At 44.4% G+C, this 15,282-nt stretch overlaps 1 protein-coding gene across 2 annotated transcripts in view; it reads left to right on the top strand.

The window, feature by feature from the left end:
• Positions 1–15,282, top strand: part of ADAP1 (ArfGAP with dual PH domains 1) — a 422,403-nt gene that overhangs the window by 137,614 nt on the left and 269,507 nt on the right. For both annotated transcript variants that reach the window (XM_069209858.1, XM_069209856.1), the window contains exon 4: positions 8,432–8,514. In XM_069209858.1, coding sequence (XP_069065959.1) covers positions 8,432–8,514 — 83 coding nt within the window. The remainder of the gene's footprint in view (positions 1–8,431; positions 8,515–15,282) is intronic.

The raw sequence follows: 15,282 nt of genomic DNA, 5'->3' as shown, positions 1-15,282 counted from the left end.
AGTCATCAAACCATGCTTCAGTTATCACCTGCTTGGGTGGAGGTGCCCACGTAGAGAGCTCGATATAGCACCTCAGTGCTTGGCGGCTCGTGGATAGGGATGATGTAGAGTTCCTGTCACAAAAGCTTTAAGGAATTAATGTGAGGTTGGTGGAATCCTGGGGGTTCTTTGGACTGCAGACAAGGCATTTATGTGGGTGGGGGTCCCTTGCACTCACTTTTGTGCCTGAGACTGCTGAAAAATGTTACAGGTAGAGGACCTGAAAGCTCGCATAGCGATGGCTGAGAACGCTGTGCCAAAGAAGCATCTCCAACAATTGGCGCTGGCAGGCTTTCTCTGCGCAGCTTTGTCTTGACAAAGAGAAACTATGCTGGATGGCCTCCAAGAGTAGGGCCTATGGCTGGGGAGATAAGTTGAGCAAGCTTTTGAACTGGCTGGAAACTAACAACCAGGCAGACAGGATGGTCCCTAGAGTCCCGGTTCCTGAACGTGGACTGGTCATCAATGCCCTATTGCCTCAATGTTCGCTGAAGACTGTTGTGCCCTATATGCATATCTTCCACGGTCGCCTTGCAAAGCAAAGACCCTCACTCTAGTCAGGGTAAAAGAGAATCACCCTCAGCTAACCCCTGATTACCCCCTTGGTAGCTTGGCAGAGCAGTAGGCTTAACTTCAGAGTGCTAGGTGTAAAGTATTTGTACCAACCCACACAGTAACTTAATGTAAACACTACAAAATGACACAACACCAGTTTAGAAAAATAGGAAATATTTATCTAAACAAAACAAGACCAAAACGACAAAAATCCAACATACACAAGTCAAGTTATGAATTTTTAAAGATTAAACTCAAAAATAGCGCTTAGAAACACAAAATGCTTCGATGAGGTGTTAACACAGCGTCGTGACGGAGTCATTTCCAACAAGCCGACACCAGCGGCGCCGGACACGGAGTCGTGTAGACCCCTAAGTACAGTACCTTTGGTGAAGAGTGAAAACAAGTCAATGCGCAAAGTCGGGGATCTGTGCGAAACATTGAATCCGCGCACTTCGAGCAGCGTCGGTCACGACATGGTGCGGCGACTTCCATGGAGTCGTGGACTTCAGCGGGGCTGCAGCGGCGTCGGGCCTGCGAAGGTCGTTGCGTTCCAGCAAAGATCACGGAGTCGGTTGAAGGCGGCATCACCGGATTCAGCAGCGGCGTCGGTCCGAAGTCATCTGAAGTGGATTTCCTTGGATTTCCACCAGCTTTCCTTTCAAGGGCCCAGGGACTGGATAGGGCACCACTTATCAGAGCAGGAGTCTCTCCAGAGACTCCAGGTGCTGGCAGAGAGAAGTCTTTGCTGTCCCTGAGACTTCAAACAACAGGAGGCAACCTCTAAATCAAGTCCTTGGAGATTTCTTCACAAGATAGAAGGGACACAAAGTCCAGTCTTTGCCCTCTTACTCTGGCAGAAGCAGCAACTGCAGGATAGCTCCACAAAGCACAGGCAGGGCAGCTCTTCTTCCTCAGCTCTTCAGCTCTTCTCCAGGCAGAGGTTCCTCTTTTTTTCAGAAGTGTTCTAAAGTCTGTGGTTTTGGGTGCCCTTCTTATACCCAATTACTCCTTTGAAGTAGGCCTACTTCAAAGAAAAGTCTCTTTTGAATGTGAAATCCTGCCTTGCCCAGGCCAGGCTCCAGACACTCACCAGGGGGTCGGAGACTTCATTGTGTGAGGACAGGCACAGCCCTTTCAGGTGTAAGTGACCACTCCTCTCCTCCCTCCTAGCACAGATGGCGCATCAGGAAATGCAGACTACACCCCAGCTCCCTTTGTGTCACTGTCTAGTGTGAGGTGCAACCAGCCCAACTGTCAAACTTACCCAGACAGGGAATCCACAAACAAGCAGAGTCACAGAAATGGTATAAGCAAGAAAATGCTCACTTTCTAAAAGTGGCATTTTCAAACATTCAATCTTAAAATCAACTTTACTAAAAGATGTATTTTTAAATTGTGAGCTCAGAGACCCCAAACTCCACATGTCCATCAGCTCCCAAAGGGAATCTACACTTTGTCAGATTTAAAGGTAGCCCCCATGTTAACCTATGAGAGGGACAGGCCTTGCAACAGTGAAAAACGAATTTAGCAATATTTCACTGTCAGAACATATAAACCACATTACTATATGTCCCACCTTAACCATACACTGCACCCTGCCCTTGGTGCTACCTAGGGCCTACCTTAAGGGTGCCTTACATGAAAGAAAAGGGAAGGTTTAGGCCTGGCAAGTGGGTACACTTGCCAAGTCGAATTTACAGTTAAAACTGCACACACAGACACTGCAATGACAGGTCTGAGACATGATTACAGAGCTACTCATGTGGGTGGCACAACCAGCGCTGCAGGCCCACTAGTAGCATTTGATTTACAGGCCCTGGCACCTCTAGTGCACTTTACTAGGGACTTACTAGTAAATCAAATATGCCAATCATGGATAAACCAATCACATACAATTTACACAAAGAGCATATGCACTTTAGCAGTGGTAAAGTGCTCAGAGTTCAAAAGCCAACATCAACAGGTCAGAAAAAAACAGAAGGCAGGAGGCAAAAAGATTGGGGATGACCGTGCATAAGCAAAAACGTCCAACATGCCCTATATGCATATCTTCCACGGTCACCCTGAAAATGCTCTTCCCTGCTGATCGCCGACCTACCACTGCATACGCTTGCAGCTGTGGACTGCGCAGACCAAGAGGAACCCATTACCCTGACTGAAGTTGACAAGGCCCTTTCTGACATAAACTCTGGCAAGGCTTCGGTCCCACGACTTCCTTGTTGAATATTACAAGAAACTTCAAGAGTTATTGCTACCCCACCTAAGAGGCCATAGCCAGGTGCCTCTTCCCAGCGGATTTGAAAGAGGCGCCTAAAGTGGTCATACACAAGACAGGATGGTCCCCCGTAGACTTCTTACTTGTACCGCCCTATCTCAGTCATTATTTCTGAACTTGAAGTCTTCACTAAAGTCCTGTCTAGTTGTCTCCTTTGTGTTATTTACACGTTGGTTGACCCAGATCAATGTGGGTTCATGCCACGCTGTGGCATGTACCACTGAATCCGTAGACAACAGGTTTTGGCAGCATACCATCACTTGCTGCCAGGATTTAACGCCTTTCTCCTCATAGACTTTGAGTAAGCTTTTAATTCCCTCAACAGGGGTTTTCTATGGGGCATGCTCACTAGGATGGGCGTTGGCCCTCGATTTATTTCTTATGTGTGCACCCTCTATGCCAGGCCTGCGACTTCTATCCATGTGAACGGGTCCTTTTGCCAGCATTTCTATACAGCAGGGCACTGAAGGAAACTACTTTGTGTGCGGTTGTGTTTCCTGTGAAAGGAAGATATGACGGAACCCATAGTGAAGTGAGTCAAAGGGTGAACCTGACACATTTGCCCTTTATGCATGGTGGGGTGGGTAGAAAAATGTGAATGACACAACAACAGACTAATGGATGAAGTCTATTTAAAATCCCCAAAAGTCCAAAAGTAACTATGTTTAGTAAAATCAAAAGGTCTTGGTTAACGCAGACCTAAAAAAAAAAAGCCAGTTGGACTTACACTGGCTGCCAGGCCCTTGACTTTGAGAGAAAAAAAAGCAAGAAAGAAGGGAAGAAATAAAGGAACGAATGAAGAATGGTATAGAGGAAGGAAGGATGAAAGGTACAAAAGAAAGATCAACAGTAAAGAATAAAGGAAAAAAAGATGAAAGGTACGACAGAAAGAAGGAAGAAAAGAATGATAAACAGTTTGAGAGAAATAAGGAATGAAAGAAAGATGAAGGGTAAAAGAAAGAGAAAGAAGGAAAGAATGAAGTAAACAAATTCAAAGGTACACATGAAAGAAAAACGGTAAGAACAAAATGAAAAAGAAAAGGAAAAGTAAAGAAACAAAAAGCAGAAAGAAGTACAAAAAGTAAGATGGAAGGAAGAAAATATAAAAGAAAGGAAAGAAGGAAAGAAAGATAAAAATTAAGAAAGAAGAAAGAAAGGATAAAATGAAAGAAGATAAAATGAAAGAAAGAAAAATGAATTGTAGGAAAGAAAACAAGGAAAAACAACTAAAGCAAGGAGAAAGGAAAGAAGGAAGGAAGAGAAAAGGAAAAAAGGAACAAAAAACATGGAAAAAGGAGAGAAAGAAAAGGGGAAAGAAATGAGAGACAGGGCTGCGTAGATAGAGCACACTCATTCAGAGTCCCTGTTTCCTGCTTGTAGATTGCTGTTGTCTTTCAAAATGCTCTGTTTTCCACCACATTTTCAGAGTAGCGAAATAGCAGCAGCCAGATAAACTCCAAAAGGAATTTACAATGGCACTGGCAAAAGACAGTATCTGGTAAAACTGGAATGGGCACTGCGCTCACACCAAAGCGTCCTGCTATCGCAACATGCTTTAAAGTATTTATTCAACACTGGCACTTGAGGGAACTACCTTGTTTGCGGAGGCGCTGGTTGTGAGAGAGCCAAAAATGTAGTCACTCAAAGTGAAGTTAACCAGTCGCATAAGTAGGCTGACCTCCTGCCCCATGTTGTATGCTGTGGTGGGCAGCAGCAAAAGCTGATAGACTCAATAACAGACAACGGATGAAGAGAGGTTTCTGAAATCCATTAAGTTTTTTGTAGATATAATTTGAGTCAAATGAAAAGGTTTTGGCAAATGCCTGACCTAGACTGCAACTTTAAGACTGTAGCACCAGCACGACCTAGAAACAAGTGAATTGGTGAGGGTTGGACCCAGGCCTTGGAGGTTGAATACTGGCGCCAGTATGAAGAACTTGACCACCTGGTGCCTCTCCTGTTTGTGTTTTTAGCTAATTCCACTCATCACTAAAGCCAGTGGGAACACTCATCGGCCTAAGCTGACACCTTTCATCCAGCAATTTATGAAGCCAATCACGAGGTGCATTAGTGGTTGTGTAGTTGAATGCATAGAGTGCTCTCTACCTTTCGTTGAGGCATCAAAATGATTTGACAAAGCGTAGGTTGCTATCCCATACGTTCTTCCGGGTTGGGAGAGTATGGGTGTTTACTGAGTTTGTAGCGTAGCCTACGTGGAAAGTCTTTAGGTGACCAGTGTGATGGGCAGCCATACTGGTATTATATTTTATGTCGTATGTCGACGATTCCAGTCATGTAGTGTAGCAAAGAAGAGGTGAGAGATTGCTTGTTAGATGTGTGTGTTGGAGGTACAGGAATATCTTCTGTTACAATGCAGCTGTGACCAAATAGATGTGTATGTGTGGATTAGAGGAAGGGAGCATCAGAGATGCACAGCTTTCTGGGAAATGCAGTTCCAGTTCTGTGGCAGGTTTGATGCTGAGTGCCCTGGCATCCATACCTTACTTGCCATGCTGAACGGCTCACGCGTCTTCCGGTTGTTGTGATCCTTCATTGTCTGTTCGAAAAGAAACAGGTCTGCACCACTTCTCAAATGAAGGCTAGGCAGAAGCATGACGTCAGTCTTTCATAGGTACATTTTAAATGCATCAGTCACGTGCACCCTGGTTGCTAACTTGGTTCCTGCATAAGAATATCTTGTATGCAAAGTCAAGTGGTGTGGGAGTGGTTTTTCAGACTATATTATGTTGACATCTTGAGTCAATATGTATGTAAACTGAGATACTGAGTGAGTTAATATTCACTTCCACCCACCCGCCCGAGAAATTGACCAAATAAACTTTTGTTAGGCTACATTTATGTAAAAGTGCTGTGTGACAGCTGGAGTACTAGAATATCACGTAGTAAATGTCGTCTGAGCAAAATAACTAAAATATCGCCTCATTGGGTTAATAATAGAAAATCTACACTCAGTGGGAAGACATTTTTGTAAACGATATTTAGGACTGTAGATTTGAGTCAGACTTGATTTTTGCAATGATATTGTGACTGACATACAACCGCGTGACAATTGACATGAATGCATTTAGTTCATTGTTGTCTAATATATCTAAAAGTGTATTTTTTAAAGCGCCTTTTCTTGAAGTGTGGAAAGGGTATAAAGTTGTTTTACCCAGTAATTGGTTGTTTTATTATTTTTAAGAGAGGGGTGTAAATGGCCCATGTAAATGTTTGATCAGTAAAGACTGGTTTGTTAAAATATTGTATATCAAATAGACTCTGGGGTCTTTGAGCTAAGGCAGACTGTGATGAGAGGCCTTTTAACTTCAACTTGTGCATGACGACTCAGCCAGATGCCTTTCTAACTTCGTTCAGTGCATTGTCCTCGCCGGCAACCACTGATCTTACCACCACTTGGACCCATTGCCAATAGGACCAGAGCTGTGTATACAATAGCAATGTCTTTATAGGCAATTTCACCTTCCTTTTAGAAGACAAAAATCCAGTGGTTAGTCATGTGCTTTGTTGTGTTAGTTGGTTTTACAGGTGTTTGCCAGGTGCTCTCCTTCTCACTTTCGTTGCCTGGTGATCACTTTTGCAAACTAGTACACCTCTTTTTTTTGTTTACATTTGTCTGGGTGGTGATGCAAACTCTTCATGCATTCATTCGCAGGCTCTAGAGCAGAGGTCGGCAACTCTTCTATCTTGATATTTGCTTATGATCCAAAAAACTCTTTGCGACCAACTTACAGTGTTATCGGTTGCAAAAGTGACCACTTCAGACAGGATTACCTTAGTGACCACCACACGAAACTTTACACGTAGTGACCAGTCTAACACACTAAACAGGGTTATTTTTTATTTTATGCTCCCATTATAACCTAAATTCTCTCCAGGTGCCATGAAGTGCATAGAAATAGCCAACAAGGAAGAGTCTACCAGTTCTGTGGCAATCCAACGAGAGAAAGATTCACCAGAGAGAGGAGCCCTGGTCTGAAAATCATTCCCCATACATTTTGTGAACTTTTCCTGAAACTGAGAAACGAATAATATCCCCAGCAGGGGGAAGCCTCATGTACCGAAGAAATTATATTGACACTATGCCACTGCTAGCTTGGTATTAATTAGCACTCATCTGTCAGCTTTAAATATTTTTTGTAAATGCAATAATTTTATCGACTGCCGTCAGATAGCCAGTTTATGAAACTGCTAAATTTTTGCTATCAAATACAAGCTTTTCATTTTTTATTAAAAAATAAATATGCTGGGTTACAGTGTGTGGAGTCGCAGTTAGGCCGAACATTCCCTAAACATGTCAGGAAGGATTGTACCATGGGTGGTTGCCATTATGAATAAGGATTTAGACCATTTTACCAGACATGCTCCCTTATAGATCAGATGCTACTGGTAGTCCCATAGGCCAAGGGTTACCTCCAGGGAAGGGAATGGGTCTGCCAGAGATGCACAGCATCTCTCTTTCTCGCACGCACGCCTATCCCCCCATCCCACACAGTAAGTGAGGCACCAATATACCCCGGCCGCTTCCCCTGTGCGCCCCCCCATATCCTCGAACCCTGGTTGCTTCCTGCAGTCTGCACGTGGACACACTTCTTTCACGTGCACGGTGTAACTAAGGAATGCGTCATCACGCGGCTCCCGCACTGCCCAGACACCGTGCGTGCACGGGTTCCCGCCACTGCTTGTCTGGCTGCCCTCCTGGAGGATGGCGCTGGGCAGGGCTCTTGCAGAGCGCAGAAGGCAGCGCTGCTCAGCTCCGTGCCCCTTAAATCTGAATAATACACTAAGCTGAGCCGCTTGGCCGGGGGCTGCCTGCTGGCAGCAGGCCACCCTCCAGTAGCGCATGAACGAACGGTAGGATACCTCTCGTGTTGAGCCATGTGACACTCCCCTGAGTATTTTCTTGACCCTCCCTCCAACACCAAAGTTCCTGTGTCTCCTTGAGGCAGCGTCCTCTCTGGAGGCCCGGCCTCAGCAGGCGATTCCATCCGCATTCTCATTTGTACCATTATACCTGACTATTTGATACAGAAACATTATCATTCAGAATGGTATCTGCTAGTGTAGGTTCTTTTCATTGTTCTAAGCCCTGGGCTACTAACGTGTTTGGGGGGCAGTAGATGTGGACTAAGGGCCAAAGTTGCCGACCTTGGAATCGGGGAAAAAGGTTCGAATCACAGCTTCAGCTCACAATCCTGTGATACTGGGCAAATCACTTACTGGGCCTCTAAATTGTGTAATATAACATTATGCTCTTGTAAAGCACTCTAATGCCCTTGGACCAAGTGCACGCTGTATAGAACCACCACTTAAAAAAAAAGTATTGGATGTCCTATGACTTCACCGACTGTTCGCCCTTTTTGTGCCTGTGCTTTCCATAGAACCGTGAGGTGATTTGATGAACCGCCGTGGGTTTCCTTGTACACCCCTTAGTGTAGCTGACAGAGCTCCAGTTATTGTTTCCAAAACTACAAAAAAACCTGTGGGATATTTCTATGCGGTTTTGACTTCCCGTCTGATCTCAGTTTTTGTGTTTTCCAGGGTATTGCGTGAACAGTGGATCAGAGCCAAATATGAAAGAAAGGAGTTCATTTACATTGAGAAGCAGGAACCCTATTCGGCAGGTAGTTAAATATTCATTTTTTGTGTACACAATGTGCCACAGACAATGCAACACATTTCCTTCACAGCTGCCTTCCTCTGTTGTTTGCTGCACACAATGAGCCACCGTCTGCCTAGAAACATCCCAGGTTCTGCCAGACCTCAGTGCCTGGTGCAGAGGTAGAGGGGTGGGTGCTCCTGTGGTAACAGGCCTGCACGTGCATGCTGGCCCCGCTCTTCAAGGGAGCAGAACATACAGAGGATAGTATATGTGCTGTACTCCACCAATGGTGCTTGTGCGTGCATGCTGGCCGCGCTCTTCAAGGGAGCAGAACATACAGAGGATAGTATATGTGCTGTACTCCACCAATGGTGCCTGTGCGTGCATGCTGGCCGCGCTCTTCAAGAGAGCAGAACATACAGAGGATAGTATATGTGCTGTACTCCACCAATGGTGCCTGTGCGTGCATGCTGGCCGCGCTCTTCAAGTGAGCAGAACATACAGAGGAAAGTATATGTGCTGTACTCCACCAATGGTGCCTGTGCGTGCATGCTGGCCGCGCTCTTCAAGGGAGCAGAACATACAGAAGATAGTATATGTGCTGTACTCCACCAATGGTGCCTGTGCGTGCATGCTGGCCGCGCTCTTCAAGGGAGCAGAACATATAGAGGATAGTATATGTGCTGTACTCCACCAATGGTTTCCGAGTGGCATCACAGACAAGGAGAGGGGAATTCAAGTTATCTATGATGTTACTCAGTTCACTGAGGCCCAAGCATGCCTGTCATAAGTATTGACTACAAAAGCCACTCACCAATCTGCTCCGGCTTTAGGACAGTGCCCATAGATTATAGTTTCCTAAGGTTCAGTGAATGGATGTTGAGTAAGATTTGGATCCAGTGTGATAAAATCCATAATTTGTGCAATAGTTTTGTAGCTTTGTGCATTCACATTCAGATGTGGACCTCAGTGCATTTCGATTTGTTTAGGCCTTCATCAGGAGGCATTAACTTGAAGCATATGTTTAAATTTCATTGTTCGTAGCGGTAGTGTTCTGGGCCATTTACTGCATTTTTCACACGGTCAGCAGCAAAAATGCTGATGGGATTATGCATTTCTAAGTATTGGATTAATCTATCTCACAAGTTTATTTTTGTTTTTATACATTTTTTTTATTGTGCAGTGTGTTAATGTTCTGTATTTATTAAATTTGCAATGTAAAGATGTGGCTGGACAGGATTGTAAATCCAGCATAGGGGCATACGATGCACATATAATTATTCTGTGTTTTAAAAAACTGCAATACGTCTGTGGTCCTTATGTATGTATGTCAGAAATTGGGTTTTTGGTTGACTGGGGTGTGAGCGCTGGTCAAGCATCAACCACAATCCTTGTCAGGGTAAGTCACAAGTAAACCCCAAATTACCCTGTGCTCACCCCCTGGTAGCTTGGCACAGAGCAGTCTGGCTTAATTTAGAGGCAGCATGTACAATATTTGTGAGACACTTCAAGCAGGAAAACAGTAAAACAACCATACAAAAAGATCCCACACCAAGTTAGAAAAATAGAGCAGAATTTAATAAATAAGACCAAGGTGACAAAAATCCAATCAGTAGTTAAAGAATAAACTGTAAAATAGAGCCTAAAAGCATAAAGCGCAAACCAGGATATCTCGTTGTGCTGGACTGGGTCAATGTCAAAATATCAAGCTGAGCACAATGATGGATGGCTCCGTTTCAGTCCCAGATTAGTCCTGCTGAAGGTTTACCTTTTCAAGTTTTGTGCCAAGAGCCACGCTCACATTGAAGTAAGTCGCCAGGAGAGTGTTGCTGGCAGTGCTCAGTGTGGCGTGAAGAGCAGCCAGGCATTTTTGGACTGGCAGGCTGGAGTTTCGTGATGGTGGTCCTCTGCGGAGATCGATACTTGCTGTGCAGGAGACGGGATGGTGGCAGCTTGCGCTGACTTTCTGTGCAAGTTGCGTAGTTCTGGTAAACGGGCTCAAAAGCTTGACCTTGAGTTTAAGAACCCCAGCGCCACATCAAAGGTCTAGGACTTCAGGGGCACCTTTTGGGGGATCAGGAGCACGCTGAAGCCAGGTCCAGGAGCTGTTGGAGAACCTGTTATGTCCCCGAGTCTCAGATCAGGAGGCCAGCAGAATAGCCCTTTAGTCTTCCGTAGTCCTGTATTCAAAATGAAGTTGCAAGTCCAGTTCTTCTTCCCCAAGCAAAAGAGCAACAGGTAGCAGGCCAGCTCAGCAGGGCAGCAGTTTCTTCAGAGCAGTAGTCCAGCAGTGTGGCATTCCTTGTAGTAGCACACCAGACCTTCTTCCTGACAGAGTATCCGCAGGTCCAGAAGTGTAGTGAAGTGGTGATGTCTGAGGTCTGTCTTTTATAGACTGGTACCAAGGTGCTGGAAGGTACGAGAAGATTCTAGACAGTGTCTTTGAAGTGCATGGAATTTCCTGAATCAACTGCCTTGGCTCCACGTTGGCTGACGTGACAATGCAGGGTCCTTAAGCCCTTTGTGTGAAGACAGAACTCAGCCTATTTTGGTGTAAGTGATTCTGGGCCAAGCTCCTCATTCCCATCCTGCCAGTGGTAGCCCATTCAGTCACACCTAAGCTCCCAATGTGTGTGGCTGTTTAGGAAGAATATACAAAGCCCTACTGCCAACTACATCCAGTCACGTGCCCGAGACAGACTGCAGGCACCAAGTGGCTAAGGCAAGAAAATGCTTACTTGCTGAGAGTGGCATTTTCAGAATAGTAATTTACAACACCACTTCACCAAAAGTTAGGATTTAAAATTAGGGTTCCAGAGACATAAAACATGAACCAGTTATCTCTTCCCATTTGGAATTTATGGTTATAAATTGTAATAAGGCCACTCCAATATTATCCTATGGGAGAAATAGACCTTGCAGTACTGAAAAACATCTTTATGAGTTTTCACTACCAGAACATGTCAAACTTGAAAAGTACATGCCCTACTTTTTAAATACACTGCACCCTGCCCTCTGGGCTGTCCTGGGCCTCCCCTAGGTGTGACATATGCATAAAAAGGGTAGGTTTGGACCTGGCAAAAGATTTATTTTGCCAGGTTGACATTGCATTTTAAAACTGCACATGCAGCCTGTGAGTAGCAGGCCTAAGACATGCTTAAAGGGCTACTTGAGTGGGTGGCACAGTCAGTGATGTAGGCCCACTAGTAGCATTTAACCTACGGGCCCTATGTCGCATAGTACCACTTTACTAGGGAGGTATAAGTAATTTAAATATGCCAATTGGGGATAAGAAAATACTACCATGTTTAAGGAGTGAGCACATGCACTTTAGCGCTGGCTAGCAGTGTTAAAGTGTGTAGAGTCCTAATGCCACCAAAAAAGAGATGAGAAAAAATGGAGGAGGAAGGCAAAAAGTCGGGTGGGGAGACAACCCTAGGGGTGACATGTCTATCATTGTACCCATGCCGTATTTTGCGGAGTGGCGTGCTGTACAGGGTCAGAGGCACAGACACATTCAAAAAGTTATTGAAATGTCGGCTAGGTGGTGAGAATGGAAGTGTGCCAGCACTGCATAATTATATAGTATTCTTTAAATAACTCAAGTTTTCTGCCGTGACATAAATCGGAGCAGGGCATGGCAGTCCCGGTACACACGGAGATGTCGCTCCAGATGCTGGGTGCATATATTGAGCAGGCTTGCTGCCTCTCTATGGCATTGTATTTCAGCCGTTCTATCAGTTGGCACGGTGAGCAGGGTGTGCAGTGCCAGTTTTGAATAGAGTGATTGTGGCGGGAAGAGATCCCTCCCACTGTGGTAGAGCTCTTTGCCTCCGGCTTTGTAGACGTGGACTTCAGCCCCCCCGAGGCACAACGCGGAGGGATACCTGGCACAGTGGCCTGGAAGAGAGCCTGTACGTCACTTGGTCAATCTGGTGCGTCAATACTGACAATTAACAGAAGGGCCGTCAGCTTTGAATATGGAATCCAATAATGAATTCAAGCTATTTGCAGTAGTGGCGCGTTTTCAGACTTCGAATAAAGGGTCCCTTCTATTTGAATAGAATGCTTTGTTAAGACATGATGCAATAATGGCGGGCACAGTCGCCATGTTCCCAGCTACCCCCACAGATCCCTATCTGCTGGGCGAACGTTTCCACTGCCTCCGAGGCTTTACGTCTATCCCCGTACAGGGCCTTTGTCCGTCATTCAGGCCGCCATCTTGATTTATGCACGTCTAGGGGCCACTATGCTGCCCGAGGAGAAATTGCATAGCGCCCACTTGTGAACCCGGGCATCATATTTTCACATACACACGTATTCAAATGTAAACATTTGTGCTTTAAAACAGATTATATTTTCTCTTTTTCTGGGACTCTCCTCGGATCAGAGATTGGAAGAAGATTAATTGCAAATGTCTTAAGATCTTTAATTAGGTTTTGCTCTTAAAGCTGCATTAATATTTAATACTTAATAAAACAGCTTTCAAATACAGGCTGTTCACTGAGAAGAGACTGTGAAAGTCAGTGGATGCTGCTGATGGACCCTGGTGCCTCTGGTTCTGCAGTGAGGTTTGGTTTGAGAGCAGACCCTGATAACGCCAACACGGTTCATGCATATTTTAAGGATAATTAAAAATGCTGGGGAAAAAAATACCACTTTAAATGCTGGTATATTCTTAAAAACTCTAAAATAAAAAAAGCAAGTCATTGCGATGCGTTCGTCTGGAATGTTAATTCTTCCGGTGATGACTCTCCAAATTATGATTTATACATCCTTTTGCCTTGCGAACGTCGTCCAACATACCAGTATATTTTTATATATGGCAAGATGGTGTGAGAAACAAGCAGAGCATAAAGGTCAGCCCACCTCAACCACTGAGTACATTTGGGGTTCATTCGCTTATTAATCGGCCTGCTTTATTCAGCCTTTGGGTGATTGTAACTCTCGCACACTTTTGTATGGAGTTTTTTGATGTACAGACATGGTCGAACGATAGGTTGCAACGGAGAACAAGGTGATGGGAGGAATGTTCAACTTTAGCTCAACGTCCTGTGATTCTGGGCAAATCACGAAATCTTCCCAGGCCTAAAAAAAGAAGTGACCTTAATCTTCCCAGGCCTAAAAAACAATGTGACCTTAATCTTCCCAGGCCTAAAAAACAAAGTGACCTTGTGCAATGTAACTGGTGCTCATGTTGAGCGATCCAATACCTTCAGTCCAGTTTGCGCCACATAAAACTGCAAGGAAATGGTGTTAAGAGTGGAGCTTAGTTATTTTGCCTATCCAGATATTTGGGAATAATGAGTTGTTTGTTTGCCTATGTATTGTTTTTATTCATCCTTCACATGACAATAGGCTTGCTGCTTTGAAAATCTAGTGAACCATCTGCCTTCTCCCAAATTCATGTCTACCGCAAGCATAAGAACACGCGATCCCAATTGACCTCCATCTAAACTTATCAAGTTCCCATTTGTATTGTGCTGCACACACAGGGCTACTGTCACCTCCTCTTACATAGCTGCAGTCACACCTGGGATACCCAGCCATCCCACTATGTCCCGCAAAGTCTTCTTTGCTACCCAGTAGGGACTCTAAGCCCCAATCCACCTTTAAGCCAATACTTTTGTCTTCAAAGCGACCAATGGAGAAGTTTCAATCAGTGAGTGATATTCTGCAAGTTGGTCATAGTTGTTTGGTGAATTGAAGATTGTTAGTTCAAAATGTAAGTGAGCACCCCTAAAACCCTGCTGTGGTTGGAACTTCTGTGCCTGGAATTCGAAAACAAAAAAATCTAACAGGATGCAAAGCTGTTGCTACTGTTAATGGTGCACGACCAACAGCTCAGATCCAGGTGAAGAGCACAAGAAGCTCCCAAGGAATCCACATTTTTAGAAAAATCATTACAATCCACTTAACTTAAATAGCTGATGGTAGTGAGCTCTGTTTGCGCTGTCTTAAAAAAAAGTTTAATTTATACCTTGACGAGGATTGTGCCCCCTGGTTGGAGTATTAGCATCTTTCACCTACCTTGGCACCGAATTTCTAGAATGATAATATGCTTGTGTTGATAACTGATTTTCAGAAGCTGCTTTTTTTCCAGGCATTTTCAGCCTGGCCTTAAGAGAGCATTGACATTTTGTCCAGCCTCATGTTTTCCAAAAAATGACTCTCTCTCTCTCGCTGTTTTCTCATCTCTCTCTCTCTCTCTACATATATATATATATATATATATATATATATATGTATATATATTCACTGTAAGTCCTTACCTTTTGCTTATGCACATGCATTTAAAAGTGTGCAATAAAGATACAATGGCTGCTTTCATTTCTGTTCTCTTTTCTTGGTTTGCATACTTATTTTTTAAATTAGACATTTTCAGGTTGAGCGTAAGCGTAGGACCTCTTGTATACTTTTAAGTATACTTATACTGTGGGCTTTAAGCAATTTCTTTTCTTTGCAGTGTCCTTTAAAAATCCTTTCTTGCTAGTGGTCAGTCATGCCTCTTTATCCTGCCCTTTTCTCTTTGGGAGCAGGGACTAACTACTGTTTAATTACGCCATTGTTCTGTATCTCTTGGTTTCAGGGACTAATTCATTTTTCCTTTCTTGCTGGTGTCACAGTGTGGATGCTTCAGGCAGAGCTGCCGCAATTTTATTGCACCATTCCTCCCTCCCACCTCCTTCTCCCAAGCCAGAAAAAAACAGCTGTTTGAAACGTGACTGCACTGGTATCACAAACATAGAAGAGGAACAGTGCAGGGTGCGCTCACTCCCCAAATGCTATT

The sequence above is a fragment of the Pleurodeles waltl genome, chromosome 10, assembly GCF_031143425.1.
Source record: "Pleurodeles waltl isolate 20211129_DDA chromosome 10, aPleWal1.hap1.20221129, whole genome shotgun sequence".
In the NCBI taxonomy this organism is placed as follows: domain Eukaryota; kingdom Metazoa; phylum Chordata; class Amphibia; order Caudata; family Salamandridae; genus Pleurodeles; species Pleurodeles waltl.
Note: the sequence above shows the minus strand (reverse complement) of the source record. Positions and strands in the feature narration are given on the sequence as shown.